The sequence below is a fragment of the Elephas maximus genome, chromosome 3 (genome assembly GCF_024166365.1).
Source record: "Elephas maximus indicus isolate mEleMax1 chromosome 3, mEleMax1 primary haplotype, whole genome shotgun sequence".
Taxonomy (NCBI): Eukaryota; Metazoa; Chordata; class Mammalia; order Proboscidea; family Elephantidae; genus Elephas; species Elephas maximus.
In genome coordinates this window covers 40,200,465-40,223,346 of record NC_064821.1, presented here as the reverse complement: position 1 = coordinate 40,223,346, position 22,882 = coordinate 40,200,465, and the positions used below count along the sequence as shown (strand labels likewise).

General features: G+C 44.8%; 1 protein-coding gene and 1 long non-coding RNA gene across 2 annotated transcripts in view; one reads left to right on the top strand and one right to left on the bottom strand.

Annotated features, from left to right (window-relative positions):
- The window catches only part of SLC35E2B (solute carrier family 35 member E2B), a 42,595-nt gene extending 23,438 nt beyond the window's left edge, over positions 1-19,157 (top strand). The window contains exons 6-10 of the mRNA XM_049877633.1: positions 7,360-7,480; positions 9,714-9,767; positions 10,511-10,583; positions 12,385-12,530; positions 14,675-19,157. Of these exons, the coding sequence (XP_049733590.1) occupies positions 7,360-7,480; positions 9,714-9,767; positions 10,511-10,583; positions 12,385-12,530; positions 14,675-14,912 (632 nt within the window). The 3' untranslated portion in view covers positions 14,913-19,157. The remainder of the gene's footprint in view (positions 1-7,359; positions 7,481-9,713; positions 9,768-10,510; positions 10,584-12,384; positions 12,531-14,674) is intronic.
- LOC126072464 (uncharacterized) lies at positions 18,145-22,771 on the bottom strand. Its single transcript, XR_007516511.1, has 2 exons — positions 20,432-22,771; positions 18,145-19,731 (listed from the first exon to the last, which is right to left on the bottom strand). It is a non-coding gene; the product is annotated as an uncharacterized LOC126072464 (long non-coding RNA).
- Between the last annotated feature and the right edge of the window lie 111 nt (positions 22,772-22,882).

Below are 22,882 nucleotides of genomic sequence, written 5' to 3'. Positions count from 1 at the left end.
CTGTTTATGCCTTGTATTAGGGCTCCTAGGGTTGTCCCAATTTTTCCTTCCATGATCTTTATCGTTTTAGTCTTTATGTTTAGGTCTTTGATCCACTTGGAGTTAGTTTTTGTGCATGGTGTAAGGTATGGGTCCTGTTTCATTTTTTTGCAAATGGATATCCAGTTATGCCAGCACCATTTGTTAAAAAGGCTTTCTTTTCCCCAATTAATTGACACTGGTCCTTTGTCAAATATCAGCTGCTCATACGTGGATGGATCTATGTCTGGGTTCTCAATTCTGTTCCATTGGTCTATGTGCCTGTTGTTGTACCAGTACCAGGCTGTTTTGACTACTGTGGCTGTATAATAGGTTCTGAAATCAGGTAAAGTGAGGCCTCCCACTTTCTTCTTCTTTTTCAGTAGTGCTTTGCTTATCCGGGGCTTCTTTCCCTTCCATATGAAATTGGTGATTTGTTTCTCTATCCCCTTAAAATATGACGTTGGAATTTGGATTGGAAGTGAGTTAAATGTATAGATGGCTTTTGGTAGAATAGACATTTTTACTATGTTAAGTCTTCCTATCCATGAGCAAGGTATGTTTTTCCACTTAAGTATGTCCTTTTGAATTTCTTGGAGTAGAGCTTTGTAGTTTTCTTTGTATAGATCTTTTACATCCTTGGTAAGATTTATTCCTAAGTATCTTATCTTCTTGGGGGCTACTGTGAATGGTATTGATTTGGTGGTTTCCTCTTCGGTGTTCTTTTTGTTGATGTAGAGGAATCCAAGTGATTTTTGTATGTTTATTTTATAACCTGAGACTCTGCCAAACTCTTCTATTAGTTTCAGTAGTTTTCTGGAGGATTCCTTAGGGTTTTCTGTGCATATAATCATGTCATCTGCAAATAGTGATAACTTTACTTCTTCCTTGCCAATCCGGTTACCTTTTATTTCTTTGTCTAGCCTAATTGCCCTGGCTAGGACTTCCAGCACGATGTTGAATAAGAGCGGTGATAAAGGGCATCCTTGTCTGGTTCCCGTTCTCAAGGGAAATGCTTTCAGGTTCTCTCCATTTAGAGTGATATTGGCTGTTGGCTTTGCATAGATGCCCTTTATTATGTTGAGGAATTTTCCTTCAATTCCTATTTTGGTAAGAGTTTTTATCATAAATGGGTGTTGGACTTTGTCAAATGCCTTTTCTGCATCAATTGATAAGATCATGTGGTTTTTGTCTTTTGTTTTATTTATGTGATGGATTACATTAATGGTTTTTCTGATATTCAACCAGCCTTGCATACCTGGTATAAATCCCACTTGATCAGGGTGAATTATTTTTTTTGATGTGTTGTTGGATTCTATTGGCTAGAATTTTGTTGAGGATTTTTGCATCTATGTTCATGAGGGATATAGGTCTATAATTTTCTTTTTTTGTAATGTCTTTACCTGGTTTTGGTATCAGGGAGATGGTGGCTTCATAGAATGAGTTGGGTAGTATTCTGTCATTTTCTATGCTTTGGAATACCTTCAGATGTAGTGGTGTTAACTCTTCTCTGAAAGTTTGGTAGAACTCTGCAGTGAAGCCGTCCGGGCCAGGGCTTTTTTTTGTTGGGAGTTTTTTGATTACCGTTTCAATCTCTTTTTTTGTTATGGGTCTATTTAGTTGTTCTACTTCTGAATGTGTTAGTTTAGGTAGGTAGTGTTTTTCCAGGAATTCATCCATTTCTTCTAGGTTTTCAAATTTGTTAGAGTACAATTTTTCATAATAATCTGAAATGATTCTTTTAATTTCATTTGGTTCTGTTGTGATGTGGTCCTTCTCGTTTCTTATTCGGGTTATTTGTTTCCTTTCCTGTATTTCTTTAGACAGTCTAGCCAATGGTTTATCAATTTTGTTAATTTTTTCAAAGAACCAGCTTTTGGCTTTGTTAATTCTTTCAATTGTTTTTCTGTTCTCTAATTCATTTAGTTCAGCTCTAATTTTTATTATTTGTTTTCTTCTGGCGCCTGATGGATTCTTTTGTTGCTCAGTTTCTATTTGTTCAAGTTGTAGGGACAGTTCTTTGATTTGGGCTCTTTCTTCTTTTTGTATGTGTGCATTTATCGATATAAATTGGCCTCTGAGCACTGCTTTTGCTGTGTCCCAGAGGTTTTGATAGGAAGTATTTTCATTCTCGTTGTTTTCTAAGAATTTCCTTATTCCCTCCTTGATGTCTTCTATAACCCAGTCTTTTTTCAGGAGGGTATTGTTCATTTTCCAAGTATTTGATTTCTTTTCCCTAGTTTTTCTGTTATTGATCTCTAGTTTTATTGCCTTGTGGTCTGAGAAGGTGCTTTGTAATATTTCAATGTTTTGGACTCTGCAAAGGTTTGTTTTATGACCTAATATGTGGTCTATTCTAGAGAATGTTCCATGTGCGCTAGAAAAAAAAGTATATTTTGCAGCAGTTGGGTTATTTTATTTTTTTATTGTGCTTTCAAATGGAAGTTTACAATTCAAGTCAGTTTCTCATACAAAAGCTTATACACACATTGTGTAATCATTGTTCTCCCTACAATGTGACAACACACTCCTCCTCTCCACCCAGTATTTCCTGTGTCCATTCAACCAGCTCCTGTCACCCTCTTCCTTCTCATCTCACCTCCAGACAGGAGTCGCTCACATGGTCTTGTGTCTACTTGACCCAAGAAGGTCACTCCTCACCAGTATCATTATCTATCTTATAGTGCTTGGGGTCATTTAAAATAGTAAAATCACCAACCAAAATGCCCAAAAAAAAAAAGTAGCACTAAAATAGACCACAAGAAGGACACTTGTTTAAGGTGTGAGAGCTGAAACAAGGCAGAGAGTTGCCTTGTTCAGCCTCAGAGGGGAACGTGTACGTCGGGCGACTCTTATTTTTTGCTGCTCTGTGTGTGTGTGTGAATGAGTGCAGAAGCACCACGAGCATTGAATTTGGGGGCTGAAATGAAACTTTATTGAGTGGACGCATGTCCAAGTATGGAATCTGCAAATAATGAAGACTGAATGTATTTGCTTTTATTAGAAAAATGGTGAGATCTTAAAACTAAGGCACATTGTTGCCTAAGAAAGGAAGGTTAAGGAGATGAGGACGTAGCTAGACGTTTTATAGGGATGCTTTTGGGACCTTGACATTGTTTTATGTGATTATAAAAATCAAATCAAAATGTAAAAAGCGGTTCCCAAAAATCACAAGCAAAATGAAACAAATGAACCTTATTGAGTGTGAGCTGGTAGCTTAACTACTCAAAAAGGATTTATTTCAGTTGACTTCAAAACATCATAATTTGGCTTCCCCCTGTGGTGGACAAGCTTGTGTCACACCAACTCTCTTTCTGAGAACAAATAGAAAATCTTGAAAAAATTTAGCAAAAAAAATAATAATGTTTTTAGAGGCACTGGAGAATGATTGAGTTAGGGAGACTCAAGGGACCTAGATTTCAGAGGTCACCCAAAGACGTGACCCTTGCACACAGCTCTGCTCTCCCCTCAAGACACCGCTGGTTCTTGAGCAGTGACAGAGAATCTGAGCAAAACAATCTCGAGGACCGGCAGGGCAAGACTGGAGTGCAAAGCCTGCCACGAGGAGCTTCATTTGGGACCTGAATCCACTGAAGTCCATGCTGGGTGAGGCGTATGCCCACACGCTGACTGCCTGCCCATGGCAAAAGCAAGTCCTCGCTGGAGAATAAAACAGTACCCACAGTTTCCAGTTTTCTCTGTAGGCTATATGTCATTGTCCATCGTCAAACAAAAATTTCCAGGCAGGCCAGAAGACAAGAACAAGCAATAGAAAACTGAGCGGATAGAGATTTTCCTTGGACAGGCCCAGGTTTTCCCTTTTGAGCCCACGTCCTCTTGACCACAGGCCGTCTGTGGGTTTGCTATGTTGACTCAACTCATGGAGATTCATTGGTTAGACTTTCTCTTCATTTATCGCTTCCTAAGTAATTTGATTCATGTTATTGTTGTTGGGTGCTTGTGTTGTTAGGTGCTGTCCATTGAGTTCCAACTTATAGTGACCCTACGTACAACAATGAAATGCTGCCCTGTCTTGCACCATCCTCACAATCGTTGCTATGGGTTTGAGCCAATTTTTGCAGCCACCATGCCAATCCATCTTGTTGAGGGTCTTCTTTTTCACTGACTCTCTACTTTACCAAGCATAATCAATAAACAATATCATGATAAATGCATAATATATTGAAATTGTCAAGAATTTCATTCTACTTGAATCAAGAACCAATGTCCATGGAAGCAGCAGTCAAGAAATTAAATGACATGTTGCACTGTGCAAACCTGCTGCAAAATACCTCTTTAAAGTTTTAAGTGACAGAGATGTCACTTTGATGACTAAGGTGTGTCTAAGCCAAGGTCTTTTCAGTTGCCTCATGTGCATGTAAAAGCTGAACAATGAAAAAGGAAGACCAGAGAAGAATTGATGTATTCAAATTCTGGTATTGGCAAAGAATACTGAATATATACCATGGACTGCCAGAATGAATAAATAAGTCTTAAGAGGAAATACAACCATAATTTTCCTTAAAAGCGTGGATGGTGTGACTTCGGCTTACTTACTTTGGAGACATCATCAGAAAAGACCAATCGCTAGAAAAGAACATCGTGGTTGGTAAAGTAAAGGGTCAATGAAGGCAAGGGAAACCTTCCATAAGATGGATTGATGCCATAGCTATGATAATGGATTCAAACATACCAATGATCATGAAGATGGTACAGGACTGGGCAACGTTTTGTTCTGTTATACATAGGTCACCATGAGTCGGAGCCAACTCCATGCAATTCACAATAGGAATTTGAGTTACTGCTCTAGGCAGCGCTGTCCCGTGACAAGGGAAGACATTCATATTCTTGTGAGGTCAACACGGACATGTTCAGGGACTGAGATTCTGCCCCTTTTTGCTAGATATGAGAGGCCCATACTCTGGTATCCTTTGAATTTCAAAATAAATCCTGAGGCTAAAAGCAAAGCAGAGATACAGAGTGGTACCTGATGCCCTATTTCTGAGATAAGTGTGTGGCGGGCAATGTGATTTTCCATTGCAGTGAATGAATTTTTCATCATTCATGTAAAGGCTGTATATTATATTTCAGAAGGAAAAAAAAAGGAAATGAACTCAATGTGGGGGAATAGAGAAGGCCCGCTCTGTGCTAGGGAATAAGATTGCACATACACACACACACACCCCATTGAGGTTTCCCCTTTGTGATAGAATTTCCTGGAGACCATCTTGTTCACCTCCTCACTTCACAAGTGGGGTTTGTGGACTTACGGGACAGGGAGGGACTTGGGAGCTGGGGTTCATGTGTACATGTCCTCCCACAGGGAAGCATCCTGGCAGCCAGCTCTCATGTGGGAGCCTCATGGGCCACCTGCCTTTGGAGAGGGTCATGGGACTTATTTGCAGACCTGGATACTTGCTTGCTTCATTTTCCCCCCAAAGTAAAAAGAAACTGATACATATTCATTTTTCTTTTTTTTGAAGTGAAATTCACACAACATACCATAAACCATTTTCAAGTGAGCAGTTCAGAGGCATTTAGTACATTCAGTGTTGTGCAACCACCACCCCTCTGATCCCAGAACATTTCCATCACCCGGCAAAGCACCCTGTACCCATTAAGCCCGTTCCCCCCTCTGGGCAGCCCAGGCAATTACGAAATCTGCTTTCTGTCTCTATGGATTTACCTGTTCTGGATAAAACCCAGAAAACCCATTGCTGTCAAATTGATTCCTACTCATAGTGACCCAACAGGACAGGGTAGAACTGCCCCGTAGGGTTTCCAAGGTGCGGCTGGTGGATTCAAACTGCTGACCTTTTGGTTAGCATCTAAGCTCTTAACCACTGGGCCACCAGGGCTCCTTTTCTGGATATTTCATATAAATCATACATTGTGTAACCTTTTGTGTCTGGCTTCTTTTACTGAGAATAATTTTTCAAGGCTCACCCATGTTGTAACATGTATCAGAACTTTATTCTTTTTTATGACCCAGTAACATGCCATTGCCTGGACACACCACAGCTTGTTTACCCATTCATCTATTGACGGACACTTGGGTTGTTTCCAGATTTTGGTTGTTATGACTAATGCTGCTATGAACATTGGTGTACAAGTTTCTGTGTACACGTATGTTTTTATTTCTTTTGGGCATATACTTAGGAGTGGAATTGCTGGGTCACATGGTAATTCTATGTTGAACTTTTTGAGGAACTGCAAAATTGTTTCCACAGCGGCTGCACTATTTTATATTCCCATCAGCAGTGGGGGAGGGTTCCAGTTTTTCCACATCCTTGGTGGTGTGGGTTTTCACCAACACTTGTTACTGTCATCTTTTTGATAATAGCTGCCCTAGTGGGTGTGAGGAAACCCTGGTGGCGTGGTGGTTAAGAGCTATGGCTGCAAACCAAAGGGTCAGCAGTTCAAATCCACCAGGTACTCCTTGGAAACTCTGTGGGGCAGTTCTACTGTATCCTATGGGGTCACTGTGAGTTGGAATCAACTCAACGGCAGTGGGTTTTTATGGGTTAGTGGGTGTGAAGTGGTATAAAATCCACTGGCGTTGAGTTGTTTCCAACTCGTAGTGAACCCATAGGATAGAGTAGAACTGCCCCATAGAGTTTCCAAGGCTGTAATCTTTACTGAAACAGACTGTGACATTTTTCTCCTGCGGAGCGGCTGGTGGGTTTAAACCGCTGACCTTTCATTTAGCAGCCAAGTGCCTAACCACTGTGCCACCAGGGTATATACCAGTGTATATGTGTTAGTTTTTTAATTAACTTGAAAGACCATAACTTTTTTTGTGTGCGTGTGCTTTAGGTGAAAGTTTATAGTTCAAGTTAATTTCTCATACAAAAATTTATACGCATGTTGTTATGTGACATTAGTTACAATCCCTATAATGTGACAGCACACTCCCCATTCCCACCCCAATTTCTTGTATCCATTCAACCAGTTCCTGTCCCTTCCTGGCTTCTCAGCCTGCTTTCAGACAGGAGCTGCCCATTTGGTCTCGTGTATCTGATTGAATTAAGAAGCACAATCTTCACGAATATTATTTTATGTTTTATAGTCCAGCCTAATCTTTGTCTGAAGAGTGGGCTTCGGGAATGGTTTTAGTTCCGGGGGCCATGGCTTCGAGGGTTCCTCCAGTCTCAGTCAGACGATTAAGTCTGGTCTTTTTACGTGAATTTGAGTTCTGCTCCACACTTTTCTCCTGCTCCGTCCAGGACTCTCTGTTGTATTCCCTGTCAGAGAAGGCCATAACTTTCATGAGGAGGGATAAGAACAGCCTTGGCGTCTAGCATCAAACTTGCAGTCACTGTGTGCCTGCGCTCTCTTCAGGGCTGCTGGTCAACCTCTCACTCATCCCAGTCATGGGAGGGCTGGCGCTGTGCACCGCGACTGAGCTGAGCTTCAATGTCCTGGGCTTTTCCGCTGCCTTGTCCACCAACATCATGGACTGGTGAGTCATTTATTGTTATTCTTGCTAAAGTAAAACAGGCTCATGCTTTAGGTTTTGAATAGTATAGCTAAGTTAAAGACCGTCTTCAATTCCACTTTTAACGTTTTGACGTATTTCCTTCCATTGCTTTTTCTCTGCATTTGCCTTTCTTAGAAACATAGTATGGATTCTATCACATGTCCAATTTGCATCTTACTTTTTTAAGTTTCATGTTGTTTTATGGGCATTGCTTCAGACAATGCCCATAAAACCTGATTGTCGTGATCACTTCCTAAAACCAAACCAAACCCACTGCTGTCGAGTCGATGCCGACTCATAGCGACCCTATAGGACAGAGTAGAACTGTCTCATAGACTTTCCAAGAGGCGCCTGGCGGATTCGAACTTCTGACCTCTTGGTTAACAGCCATAGAGCTAGTGGGTGTGAGGAAACCCTGGTGGCATGGTGGTTAAGAGCTATGGCTGCAAACCAAAGGGTCAGCAGTTCAAATCCACCAGGCACTCCTTGGAAACTCTATGGGCCAGTTCTACTGTATCCTATGGGGTCACTGTGAGTTGGAATCAACTCAACGGCAGTGAGTTTTATGGGTTAGTGGGTGTGAAGTGGTATAAAATCCACTGGCGTTGAGTTGATTCCAACTCGTAGTGACCCCATAGGATAGAGTAGAACTGCCCACTACACCACCAGGGTTTCCTTGTATGAGTCAAGCCATCTGAATTTCTAACTGGCCATCTTTAATTTGTGCCACGGCTCAACCATTCCAGTGTTGCCAAGCTCCCAGCTCCTCTTGTTCATATATAATGTTGTGGGGAATATCTTCTTATATGAGTCAAGCCATCTGAATTTCCAACCGCCCTGTAGGGTGAATTCTAGAAGGGGGATTGTCAGCTGAGCCCACAAACTTCTCTGAAGGGCTCCTGACCCGTGCTGCTGGCTCACCTCCAAAATGATTGTTTCGAGTGATAGTCTGGTCGGTGAGAGTCTCTGACCCCATCCTTGCCACTGAGGATGATGCTGTTTAGTTTTGCCCTCGCCCATTTGTGCCTTCTCCCATGGCTTATCTGTCCTGTTTGTGAGTCTTGTCCATGTTTTTCTCCTGGGGTCTTTAGGCCTTAAATGGCCTCTGGGATTAATCACTCACACATCTGGGGCATCCTGGGTGCCAGCCTAGGGTGGCCACTGACTCATGGGACTCCATTCATAGGGAGTGTCTCAGCCTCCTAGTGCTGCCATAAAAGAATCACCATAAGGAAGTGGCTTTTTTTTTTTTTTTTTAATAATATTTTATTGTGTTTTTGCTGCAGGTTTACATAGCAGCTTAGGTTCCCATTTAACAATTGCTACACAAGTTATTCAGTGACATGGGTTATATTCTTCACAATGTGTGAACATTCTCATTATTTCCATTCAGGTTGTTCCGTTTCCATTAATCTAGTTTCCCCCCTGCCCCTTACATTCTCATCTTTTTTTAATTGTTGACCATTTGTCCTCATATAGGTGATTTTTTTTAAAGGAGTGCAGTACTTATGGGTGATAGTCATTATTTTTAGGAGGTGGCTTTAAAGAACAGGAATTTATTGCCTCCCAGTTCTGGAGGCTAAAAGTCCAAATCAGGATCCCAGCCATGTGGATTCCTTCTGTGGGCCTCTCTCCTAGTTGTTGGTGTTTGCCGGTGATCCTTGGCTTGTAGATGGCTTCTAGATGGATCCTCACATGTCATCCATCTTCCCCATGTGTGTCTCTGTGTCTATTCTGCTTTTTTATAACTCAGAAGGGATTAGGTTTCGGACCCACCTGCACTGGTATGACCTCATTAACATGACAAAGAAAATCCTATTTCCAAACAGGGTCACATCCATTAAGTACAGGGGCCAGAACTTCAACACATATTTGGGAGAACACAGTTCAATCTATAACAGAAGGGCTTGTGCAGTGCTTGGAGCATAGACTTTGGGGTCTTTAAGATCTAAGAGCTGTGTGACCTCAAACAGGTTACTCCACCATTGAGCGTCTCAGTTTACCGACCTGCAAAACAGGATGGGCGTCAAGCCCACCTTGATGATGAGAGGCTGCTTGAAAGTGCCCAGACCAGTGCCTGTCCCTGTGACAGTGCAGTGGCTACTCCCCAAATGTCCGAACCCTTGTCACCGTCATTTAGTAAGAACACAAACACTGTCCATTTGATGTTCTCTGATGTGTATCAATACATAACCTTTTCTTTTCTTTATTCTAGTTTGCAAAATGTTTTTTCAAAAAAGCTCCTCAGTGGGGACAAATACAGGTTCTCGTAAGTATCATCAAAAGTGAAATCTCTAATTTCATAAAGCCCTGGGGGATAATCTTTCCTGTTTTAAGATTCAAAATACCCCTAAGACCTGACACTTTCCCACATTGGCTTAAACCAATTGCCGTCAAGTTGATCTGACTCAGGTCGCCCCCATGTGTGTGTCAGAGGAGAGCTGAGTGCGATAGGGTTTTCTTTTCTTTTTAAATTTTATTAACTTTATTGTTGTTGAGAATATACACAGCAAAACATACATCAATTCAACAGTTTCTACATATGTAATTCAGTGACATCCCTCTGTAGGGTTTTTAATGACTGATTTTTCTGAAGTAGATCGCTGAGGTGCCTTTGGGTGAACTTGAACCTCCAACCTTTCATTTAGCAGCCGAGTTCATTAACCATGTCTACCACCCAGGGACTCCTGGTGGCCTTTAAAAATACTTTGTTGAAACCTGGAAGAAAAAAAAAAATGTTTTCAGCTACCCTTTTGAGGCGCCTCAACCCTCAGACTGGTTTTAATTTCTGGACAACTGCTTTGGTTCCCTCTGCCACCTACAGGTCCTTCCTGTCATCCCCAGAGGAAATAAAGCTCTAGTGCACTTGTGTCATTTATGGAGAAATCCCTGTGCTGAGGGCTTCTGATATATCATGGGAAGCGTTGCCTAGTTGTCAAGCGTCTGGTTAAGACCCAGCTCCTCCCAGGTGTGGGGCAAAGACTCAGATGCCTTCTCTTGCTTCCTCTGCAGGGCCCCGGAGCTGCAGTTCTACACCAGCGCTGCTGCAGTGGTCATGCTCATCCCAGCCTGGATCTTCTTCATGGTGGGTTCTGAAAATGTGACCTTCCTTGGCCCAGGGCTGCTGGCTAACCCTACCATTCGGGAGCAGGGTGATTAAACTTGCCAGGTTCTGCGGGTAGTTGGCTGGTACGTTGTTCTTATTGTTAGCTGCCATTGAATCAGCCTCAACTCATGGTGACCCCATGTACAGGTGTGGAGCGCTGCCCAGTCCTGTGCCATTTCCATGGTCAGTTGTGGATTGGATGGCTGTAACCCATAGAGTTTTCATTGGCTAGTTTTTGGAGACAGGTTGCCAGGCCTTTCTTCCTAGACTTATTCTGGAAGCTCCACTGAAACCTGTTCAGCATCATAGCAACACCCAAGCCTCCCCTGACAGATAGGCGGTGGCTGTGCCTTGGCCGGGAATCGAACCTTAGTCTCCTTCATAAAAATCATGGATGGTGAGAATTCTACCACTGAACCACACTGCCTCTGTTTGATATATTAGCTCTGCTGAGATGTTTATAAAGAGGCAGTGATATGCCCAGTAGAAGGAAGAGAAAGCAGAAACCACCACCTTGCTTGGGCCTCTCCTCCTCTGCTAAGCATGCCCATGTAAGGCATATCCAGCCAAATCCCAACTACGGCAGGCTTCTGAATTCTTTGTGAGAGGTTTTTAGGTTTGCTTCATTTTTTTTTTTTTTTGATGGAAAGGAATCACATGTGCCCACTGTAGAAAAGTCAACAATGCAGAGCATATAAAATGAAAATGAAAGTCTGTCTCCCAACCCACCCTGTCACACTCCTAGGGGCACCCCCTTTTGATAATATGACGACTTTGTTTCAGACATTGTCTGTGAGGGTATAAATGGACACACGTGTGCATGTATGTAATGTGATCCCGTTAGTTTTAGAGAGTACGTGTATAATCTGTGCAGACTTTTTTGTAACATGAGGGGAGCCGTGCTCTCCTGTCCGAGAACTGGATCTTGGCCATGTCAGACGTGAACAGCAGTTTCTTGCTCAAGAGTATGACCCCACCCCGACCCCTGGCTTTCCCCTTGATGGACACTTGGCTGCCCTCTGCTTTTCACTGTTACAGACATGTGACGGGGAACTTCTTGTGTCCATGTGTTTTGCAGATAAGAGTGTTTCTCTGGGATAGATGATTGGAATTGGAGTGGTCGATTGAGGGAAACTGTATGTTTAATATGTATGCTGTGTATTGTTCACTTGCTGTCTGTGTTAGATTCCTAGGCTGCTGTAACAAAGTACCACATGCTGGGTACTTAAAACCAGAGAAATTTATTCTCTCAGTGTTCCGGAGGCCAGAAGTCCAAAATCAAGGTGTTGGCAGGGCCATGCTCTCCCTGAAGGTTCTAGGGGAGGATCCTTCCTTGCCTTTTCCAGGTTCTCATAGCCCCCAGGCATTCCTTGGCTTATGACAGTATAACTCCAGTCCCTGCCTCTGTGGTCACGTGGCTCTCTTCCCTGTGTCTCTGTCTCCCATCTCCCTCTTCTTATAAAGATACCATTCATTGGATTTAGGGCCCACCGTAATCCACTATGACCTCATTTTTACTTGGTTACAACTACAGTGACCCAATTTGCAAACAGGGTCATGTTCATAGGTACCTGGGCTTAGGACGTGACATATCTTTTGGGGGGACACAATTCAGCCCACACCACTACCCTAAAAGGGCACCTTCAGAGCTCTCCATAACAGCAATTCATAAACCCAGATTGCCGGGCACAAGGGACATTTTGGCAGCAGGGGCATCTTCCCAGAGGACAGTGGATAAGTAGGACGAGTGCCCAGTGGAGCATCCTTGTCTTGGTGCCAGGATATGCCAGTGATTGGAAGGAGTGGGAAGAGCTTCCGGTACAATCAGGATGTGGTGCTGCTGCTGCTGATGGACGGCGTACTGTTCCACCTGCAGAGCGTCACGGCCTACGCCCTGATGGGGAAGATCTCCCCAGTGACCTTCAGGTGAGCAAAGGCCAGGGGCATCACGAGCGGGGTGTGGGCGTGCAGACCACACCAGGTGACACTGTCAGAGGAGGTGACACCGAAGTAACTATAAAATTTTTTGTGCAGTGTTTCAGCAGAAATTTATTATTTTTTATAAAAATATCCATGTAGTTAGTTATAACGACAAAACATTTTTTTATAAGCCCAGCTTACATGTATCAATATACCCACAAGACTAGAACTCCACACTGATTTACTTTTTGAACGTTGTAACGCACTCGGGTCAGAGCTGTCGTTATTACCCAATTACAGTGACGGCTCCAATCACGTGGCTTCATCCGCACGTGTGTGCTACAAGCATGGCCTCTTGCTTTGGTTGCTGCCAGTGTTCTTCTAGCCACTGATTTTGTCAAATTTTGGGGTGTTTTAGCTACAATATTGTGGTAATTTGCATGGGGGGGTGACACCGTGAGTTACCACACTGGGTGACACCAACCCTAGTGATGCCACTGGCGAGGGATTTCCCGTGACACCGGGCTCAGGCTGTCTGCCTACTTGACACTTAGGCATTTCTATAAATGCCTAAAATAATAAAATTTAATAACATAATCCATAAATAATATTAAAAATAAATAGAAGTACAAATGAAGAAGTACATAGAGTCCACGGGCGATGCCAACGGTTAAGCTCTTGACTTAAAGGTTGGTGGTTTGAACTGACCCAGAGCCACCTCAGAAGACACACCTGGCAATCTGCTTGCAAAAGGTCACAGCCTTAAAAACCCCGTGGAGCAGTTGCACTCTGACACACATGGGGTCGCCATGAGTCAGAGTCGACGGGACTGCTACAACAATAAATAAAGTATAAATAAAAATGATCAATAATAAGTGCAAGAAATAAAATAAATGTAAATAAGTAATGAGCATAAATACAAATAAATAAGGTGATTTTTTATTTAATTGTAAAATTCTGTACTGAGGAATGTGGTTGGAGACTCTAATTAGTAGGGCATTGTACATTGGTCCTACTTGAAATGCCAACGGTAATGTGAAATGTATCTTTTAGGAAATTCCCTTAGAAATTCTTTCAGTTAGAAGAGGAGTCAGTTGTTCAGAGTGGTCTGTGCACCTTATGCCTAGGACAGCACTGTCGTAGACCTGAGGATGGGCATGTCTCTCCCCTGCTGCCCAGCAAGGGAGCCACCAGCCACATGGGGCCTGGGAATGTGCCTAGTCACTGAGGAACTGGATTTGTTAATTTTACTTCACTTTAATCCATTTATATTTAAGTGGCCCCGTGGCCAGTGCCTCCCCATGGGGCAGCATAGCTCTGGAGACTTAGAGGTGAGCTAAAGACCCCTGAGTTTCTTTCACCTCTGGACCTGATGTAGGCAATAAGAGGACAACTTGAAGACAGGTGTTTTCAGTCACAAATGTAAGAGAATATGCTGAAATCACCAGCGAGCAATGAACAGAAAAATCCATTCTTGTTTTGTTTTTTAATTGTGGTAAAAACATGTCTAACAAAACATTTGCCAATTCAACAATTCAACTCTTTTTTTAAATAGCTTTTTTTTTTTTTTTTTTTTCCGCACTATAACCAGTACTAGTTACTGTTGAGTCAGTTCTGACTCATGGCAACCCCATGTGTGTCAGAGTAGAACTATACCCCATAGGGTTTCCAGTGGGTGATTTTTCAGAAGTAGATCTCCAGGCCTTCCGAGGAGCCTCTAGGTGGACTCGAACCTCTAAACCTTTGGTCAGCAGCCAAGTGCATTAACTGTTTGATCCACCCAGGGACATATGTATAAATGTATGTGTGGTGTGTGTGTTTGATCCCACTGGGATCAAGTATATATGCATGTTCATTGTAATGCTTTTTTCTACTTTTCTGCTTATTTCACATTTTTCATAATAAAAAGCACTCCCTCTAAAAAAGAAGGAGCGAGCCAGCCCTCTGTAAAGCTGCAGCACCCCCTGCAGTGAGCTCACCACCCACTTCGTCACCTGGGGGTCATGGTGCTTCAACTCAAGGCCACTAAAGCCCTGCAGAGCGGCACTGCCGTTTGCTTGGCCAGGACAGCCCATGGTGCCCAGTGGGGCTGATGTGGGTGAGGCTGGGGCCACAGCGTCTGCCCTCTGACACACCGTCTATTGTTGCAGTGTCGCCAGCACCGTGAAGCATGCTCTGTCCATTTGGCTCAGTATTATCGTTTTTGGCAACAAGATCACCAGCCTGTCAGCCATTGGCACTGGCCTGGTGACGATCGGCGTCCTGCTCTACAACAAGGCCAAGCAGCACCAGCAGGAGGCCATGCGGAGCCTGGCAGCTATCCCTGGCCGAGCCCTGGAGGAGGATGCTGAGCCTCTGCTGCCATCGGATCCCCATTCACACCACTGAGCCCAGGAGCCTCTCCACTGCCCAGCTCCCACAGCATCAGCACCTCCCCTCCGTGCCAAAGGTGGACCCCTGATGCCGGACCCCCATTGGTCACTCCTGCTCCCTTGGTCAGGCGCAGGGATGCCTACCTCCCAGGTCACCGTCAGAGTGCTGGAGACTAGGAAGTGTGCAGGTGGGCACCACCTGCTGCTGGCCTGGTTTCAGTCAGGATCCCTCAGCACGTGGGGTTCCAGGTGTCCGCTTCCTGGGCAGGCCCAGAGCCCAGCCTCCCTGTGCTCCTCACCAAGTGATGTGAAAACAGCCTCTGCCTGAGCACTGGGCGGGTGTCTGGACCCTGCAGCTCCGTTGCTGGATCACATCTGGCTCCAGTAAGGCCAGGCTCAAATCCCTTCTCTGGACAACCAGTTCGGTCACCTGTGAAGCTGGGCTGGGTCTAAGTGCCAATGTGAGTTGCACACCTGGTGCCAGCAGAGAGAACTCCGCTGCCCCTGCCGGCCACTGATGCTGCAACCTGACCCTCACCATCTGGGGACACCGGACCTGGTCAGCCTTCGAGGGTGCTGCCCCAAGTGCAGAACCATGTCAGAGAAGGGGTGGGGCATCTGGGGCCGCAGCAACAAGTGCCCCCCCCAGCTAAGGGCAGGGTGTTTGGTACCTGGCTCCTCACCCTCCTACCCTCTCCCTGACCCTGTCACCATCTCATCCCTTTACCCTCAAAGCTGCAGTATCCTGCGGTCCGTTAAGAAGACAGCTTATTCCTAGGGACTGGTAAAATCACTTCTCTGAGGTTAAGAAGGGAAGGTGCACGCCACGACACCCCCCCACCCAGTGTCAACCTGTGCTGTCCTAAGCTGTCTGTGTCCCCGAGCATCCTGCCCCTGGACTGTGGCCGCGGCTCCCAGGCTGGAGCTTCCCACCTGGGGATTGAGGACAAACATCTTCAGTATTTACGGGCAGGAGATGCTGACCACCCTCCCCTGTCCCCTGGATTCTCCTGGGTTCTGAGTGTCACACAGAGCAGGCCATGGGGTGGGCTCCCTGGGGCATGTCTGTCTTCACTTGGTGCTGCTGGTAGCTGCATGCCTCGAGGTTCTTAATCTCATTGATGCACCTCGTGAAGAGTCTGCCGTGAGAGCTGACGAGCAGGAGAGCATTTGGCAGAGTGCTGAGTGTTAACTGTTCCTTGAACTGCATTTAAAATGATGCTGTGGTTTTTAAAAAAGGGAGGGCACACACAGCTGGTTTCCGGAAGACATGGTGCACGTTTGGTTAAAGGATCAGGTGGAGCTGGCTCCTCCATGAGATCGAAGCGCACCTGGCCACCAGGAGAGCTGAGCCAGGTCTGTGGCTGTCGCTGTCCCAGACACGCACGCGCAATGCTCAAGGCGCCTGAGGAGTGAATGGGTGGCCAACCACACCAGGTGTCTGGGCAGCGGGCTGTACGAGGAGGATTTCACCTCTTTGCTTTGCTCTCCATCTTGCATCCTGGCAGAATTTCTGATTGGGGCACAGTCCATCACCCTAAGCTCTGGGGGCTTGTCAGGTGCAGCACAGCCCAGGAGCCAGACTCAGTGGGTCCTGGCTCTGTGGAGCAGGGATGCCAGTTAGGATGGTACAGGCTAACAAAGAATTCACGGCACCAGCCAGCCCCACTTCTCCCTGCTATTCTGTCTTGGGCTCCCATAATTGTTTTGCCACTTTCCACCTGGCTTCTCACCTGGAAAATGTAAAGCAAGAAAATAGCCCCTCCTGGAGATCCAATGTCTCAGAAACAAAGAGCAATAATTCCATCTCAATGAGTTCCACCCACTTGGAAAGTTTGTCTCGGTGACTAATCAAAGCCAGGCCCTGCGTGTATACAGCAGTCTAAGCGCATGAGCTGTCCTTTCTGAACAGCTGACCCACCCCACCCCACTGTGTGTACACAGCAGTCTAAGAGAGCAAGCCATCCTTTCTGCACAGCTGACCCCTGTGTGCAGGGACCTGTGTGTCTGCTCACCGGTGCCCAACTGGCTTCAGCTGTGAGAGCGTTTTCTCATTCCCTTCATCTTTTTGCTTTTCTCGAAAACAGAACTAAATTTATCAAAAGTGGCTGGGTGGCAGGCTGTCCCAGAGTGGCCAAATGGAGCGGAAGACCCGCATCCTTGGGGCTCCTGCCTCCCCAGCCAGGGGCCTGGCCACCACCTCCCTGGAGAACATGGCTGCCCAGCCAGCTGCTGACCACTGTGGTATGGCAGAGATGGGAGAGCCATCTGTGGTTGCCCTGTGGTAGGTCTGCACGTTGGCCTTCTCAAAGACTGTCATTTGAGTGTGACCAGACACTCAGGCCCTGGTTTCTGAGTATTTTCAAGATTCCAAGTCCTGTGTCCCCTGTATGAATTCCTGCCTCCTCTCTGCCATTGCAATTTGCTCTTGACTACTAATCTAAAGGTTGGCAGCTCAAATACCCCGCCCCCTGGCTGCGCTGAGGAAGAAAGCTCTGGCGATCTGCTTCCATAAATATTAGAACCCAGAAAGCCCTACGGAGCTCAGCTCTACTCTGTAACACACGGGGTTGCCATGAGTCGTGGCGGAATCAACTCAGCAGCAGTGGGTTTGGTTTTTGGTCTCTGCCACCTCCACCAGCAGCTTGCGGCCTGTTTCAGTTTTCCAAATGTGTGGACCAGAAAGCAAAGGAGGATTCTCCTAAATGGTTAGCAATGGGGCAAAGACCTGCAAAGCTGCTTTGGAGACCACTCCTTCTGAGTAGACAGTAGAGTCTATGCCAGGCCAGCACGCTCTCTTGCTCCCTACACGCACCCTGTCCTCCTCAATCCTGTCCGTCCTGCACGTCCCTAGTATCAGTTTCCGGCATCCACTTCTCAAGACTTTTCCAGAACAGCCCTGTACCTTGAGTTGGGAGCTGGAAGGCTGCAGCCCGGTGTGGCCATTTGTCTAATGACTGTACAGAGACAATGTGTTTATTATTTACTCTGCCTAGTGATTTTTATAGAATAGTATGTTCTTTTTGTTGAACCGTTGGAGATGTCCTGTGTAAACACTGACACTGGGTGTCGTCACTCATACTGGGTTAACTCTTGGATCCGTGGTTATTGTCTGTGCCTCTGTAAAGAAACAAAACACTTGAGCCAAACCTTCTGTGTCAAATCATCCGCTGACTTACATTGACGCTTCAAGATGTACAGATTTCTAATGTTTGACAATATTTCTACTACTGAGTGGCATTAAAAGCTTTCCTTGGAAATTCCTGTCATTGTAATTTCATGCATATCAGCATTAAAATAACCTGCCTGGGAAGCTGAGGCTACTTTTGCACAATCCAAAATGTATCTGTAATTTGAGAAAGATAAACATGGTATCTCAGAAACGGTAATGAAAAAATTAAAGCACTGTACAAGAAATATGAACTAAAGCTGTTCTTTGCATCTGACGTTTAGTTTTCCCAGAACCAATGGGTTTTGCTTCCTGCTGTGACACTTTCGTTGGCCTGGTCATTTAGACAGGTCAGTAGGGGGAGAAGCAGCATAACACAGCTTTTTAAATCTATCCACATGGTGTGCTTTTAAGGTCCAGAAGTATTTTCATTTTTTCCCTGGGTTGGAAAAAGTGAACAAGGATATGCTCAGATGTAGGAATAATTTCCTTCCCTTTAGCCTTTGACCAACATTGCACTAAGGGCTTTTTTCTTTCGGAAAATACATACCAGCCCTGCTTGCCTCTTCATTTTTTTAATTTATAAATAAGAACATCCAGGAGGAGTCTGGCAATTTCTCTCTGTCCTAGCTGAGAAGCCAAGAGGGAATCTGGGGGGTCGTGATGACTGTGGGTCTGCCACTCAACTGAGTTCAGAGTGTAGAAACCTTCAACTGTGCAGTCGCTGAAGGATGTCCTGGGGGCTCTGATTCTGAGTTCATTGCCACTGGGTCCTTGCCCTGACATCCAAACTCAGAAACTCTTCTAATGGACAAAGTCTTGTTTTTTGGTTGGTTTGCTCTGTTTTGTTCCGCTTTCATTGGAGGGAAAGTGGCATGCAGCTGATTTGCTCTCTAGACTTGGCAAACCTGTGAGCTGAGGTGTCTGCGCCTGCACGAAGATCCTCTCGTTGAGGAGAACTGGAGCCTGGTGATTTTCCCACTTGGAGAAACTTGAAGATTTTATCACTAATTGCCTTCGTCAGAGCCAAATTATATTTGCTTCACACCAGGCAAAACTGTGGAGAAGTCAAAGTACATCACATAGAAATGCTGATAGTGTTTTATATGTCACCTGCTTCAGTGTTTATATAACTACATTAGTGCTTTCTAGAAAGTGGTTGTGTTCAGTAATGTAGCAAGCCACTGTTAATTCTGTTGTGGTAATAAATGGATACTGTGTCCTTGATCCTGTGGATACCTTCTGCTATTTTTATCTAAATAAGCAGCCATGGTAGCAACTGTCTAAGACTCTCATTCTGCAAAAGTAAACTAAATGTGAAATACGTCCATCTGTCTTTGGCTTTCTTCATTGGGTAACCGTCATGCATTTGTGCTACATAATTGATCCAAGTTGGCTTCTTGTTACCTTCGACCAGTTTCCAGCATGAATGGAGGAAAAAAGGAAGCTTTCCCAAGTTACCAAGAACTCAGGAAGCAAAATCAGAGCCTGAATACACAAAGTAAACATTTCATTTTGGGAGAAAAACAAATTCTAAGCAGCCGTTCATGTCCACTGCATCTACCACGGGCCCTTTTTGTCTCCGGTTCAATTTGTCACAATCTCCTGCATTCTCCCTTTCAGACTGGTTGATACAGATGAATGTTCATCTGCCACAGTTTCTTCCCTGAAATTCAAGATGTTGAATTGTTAGTTTTCTGTTACTATTTAAAACATAAAACATTCACAGAAAAATTTGAGATACCGAAGGGGAATTTTTCATTGTGTTAAAGAATTTAGTTTTGGAAAGATTCATGAATCGGGCAGCATGGCCTCAGGGAAACCAGGAAGCGCCCCCCCAAACAAAAGCGAGCCAGAATTTTATATAAACAAAAAGGCAGAGAAAATGCCAAGACGGAACATTTTTTAAAATATGTTTTGATATACCATCATGTCATGCAGACAGCAACATGTACAAAGCACATCTTCTCTATTCAAAAGGGTCTGTGTAATGCCTCAGCTAAAAAGACATCTGAGTACTCCACTGCTTAGAGTGGATTCTGATTCATAGCGATCGTATAGGGCAGAGTAGAACTGCCCCATAGGGTTTCCAAGCCCATCTCTTTCTCCTGGACACCAGCTGGTAGGTTAGAACAGCCAAACCACTGACCTTTTGGTTAGGAGCCAACCTCTTAACTACTGGGCCACCAAGGGACCCTTCTAAGCAAGTAGGCTAGTCAAACTATCTGTAAGCAAACGTGTGCATACAAATGAGGTCAAAGAAGACAGGAATTTCAAAACTGGCCTTTAAGGTAAGATCTTTCAGACTTTCTAACTCCAGCAAATCTGGAGCACAAAGTACATATTTGACAGTTGTATCAGTCTACCTGGAGGTTCTGATTCCGTAGGTTTGAAGTGGGGCCTTCGGAGTTGTTAGGTGCCATCGAGTCGGTTCCAACTCACAGCAACCCCATGTACCACAGAATGAAACACTGGCCCATCCTGCATCCTGCTACAATTGTTGTTATGCTTGAGCCCATTGTTGCAGCCACTGTGTCAATCCATCTCATTAAGGGTCTTCCTCTTTTCCGTTGACCCTGTACTTTACCAAGCATAATGTCCTTCTCTAGGGACTGATCCCTCCTGACAACATGTCCAAAGTATGTAAGACACAGTCTCACCATCCTTGCTTCTAAGGAGCATTCTGGTTGTACTTCTTTCGAGACAGATTTGTTCATTCTTTTGGCAGTCCATGGTATATTCAATATTCTTCGCCAATGCCACAACTCAAAGGCATCAATTCTTCTTCTGTCTTCCTTGTTCATTGTCCAGCTTTCACATGCATATGAGGCAAATGAAAATATCATCGCTTGGGTCAGGTGAACCTTAGTCTTCAAGGTGATTATCTTTGCTTTTCAACACTTTAAAGAGGTCCTTTGCAGCAGACTTGCCCAATGCAATATATCTTTTGACTTCTTGACTGCTGCTTCCATGGGTGTTGACTGTGGATCCAAGTAAAATGAAATCCTTGACAACCTCAGTCTTTTCTCCATTTGTCATGATGTTGTTTATTGGTCCGGTTGTGAAGATTTTTGTTTTCTTTATCTTGAGGTGTAATCCATACTGAAGGCTTTGGTCTTTGATCTTCATTAGTAAGTGCTTCAAGTCCTCCTCACTTTCAGCAAGCAAGATTGTGTCAGCTGCATAAAGCAGGTTGTTAATGAGTCTTCTTCCAATCCTGATGCGCCGTTCTTCATATAGTCCAGCTTCTCAAATTATTTGTTCAGCATATAGATTGAATAGGTATGGTGAAAGGATACAATCTTGATGCACACCTTTCCTGACTCTAACACGCAGTATTCCCTTGTTCTGTTCAAACAAGTGCCTCTTGATCTATGTACAGGTTCCACATGAGCACAATTAACTGTTCTGGAATTCCCATTTTTTGAAAATGTTATCCATAATTTGTTATGATCCACACAGTTGAATGCCTTTGCATAGTCAATAAAACACAGGCAAACATCCTTCTGGTATTCTCTGCTTTCAGCCAGGATCCATCTGACGACAGCAACGATATCCTTGGTTCCACCCACATCCTCTTCTGAATCTGCCTGAATTTCTGGCAGTTCCTTTTCAATATACTGCTGCAGCTGCTTTTGAATGATCTTCAGCAAAATTTTGCTTGTGTGATATTAATAATATTGTTTGATAATTTCCACATTCAGTTGGATCACTTTTATTGGGAATAGGCATAAATACGGATCTCTTCTAGTCAGCTGGCCAGGTAGCTATCTTCCAAATTGCTTGGCATAGTGAGTGAGCACTTCCAGCGCTGCATCCATCTGTTGAAACATGTCAGTTGATACTCCATAAATTCCTGGAGCCTTGTTTTTCGCCAATGCCTTCAGTGCAGCTTGGACTTCTTCCTTCAGTACCATCAGTTCCTGATCATATGCTACTTCATGAAACAGTGTTCTATGGAGAAAATATTAAATGACGCAGGAAGTATCAAAAGAAGATGGAAAGAATACACAGAGTCATTATACCAAAAAGAATTGGTGGATGTTCAACTATTTCAAGAGGAAGCATATGATCAGAACCCATGGTACTGAAGGAAAAAGTCCAAGCTGCACTTGCACTGAAATTTTTGGGAGTTAAGGTCATTAAAAACCATCTGGGTGAATTTGAGTAGTAGCCAGTTTGGGGAACACTGCCTCAGTGTAAATTTTAAAATCACGTTGCAAAAGCTCTACCTGCCCTGTTTTTGAGTAACGCAGAGCCAGAGCGCGGCTATAGTAGGCAAGGCTTATTATCCTCCTTTCTGGTCGCACAGTGGTTAAGAGTTCAGCTGCTAGGCAGTTCAAATCCACCAGCGGCTCCTTGGAAACCCTATGGTGTAGTTCCACTCTGTCCTGTAGGGTCGCTAAGAGTGGGAATCCACTCGATGGCAATACTTTTCCTTTTTTTTTTAATCTGAACATGTGCGGTTAAGCTGCGGCTTCGGAGGTCTTTCCACAGCAGCCAACTTGCTGCCACAAGACAGGAGGTCCCCCTGTGCACCGACGCGGCGGGACAGAGCTCCGCGGGCCGCTCCAGGTCGCCGCGGGCCGCGGGTCAGGAGCGGAAGCGCGGCCTACAGCCGAGAGAACACAGGTCTGGATCCTGGCCCGCGAGCCTCTGGGGCAGAAAGCTGCCGGGATAGCGGGGCGGAGCTCAACCCGGCGGGAATCGCTCGGCCCCGGCACCCGAGCCCTGGCGTCACCATCCCGCGCCGTCGCAGAAAGTGACGTACAGGGCGCGCTGGGCACCGTTCTCGGATCTAGCACAGGCGGTGGCTC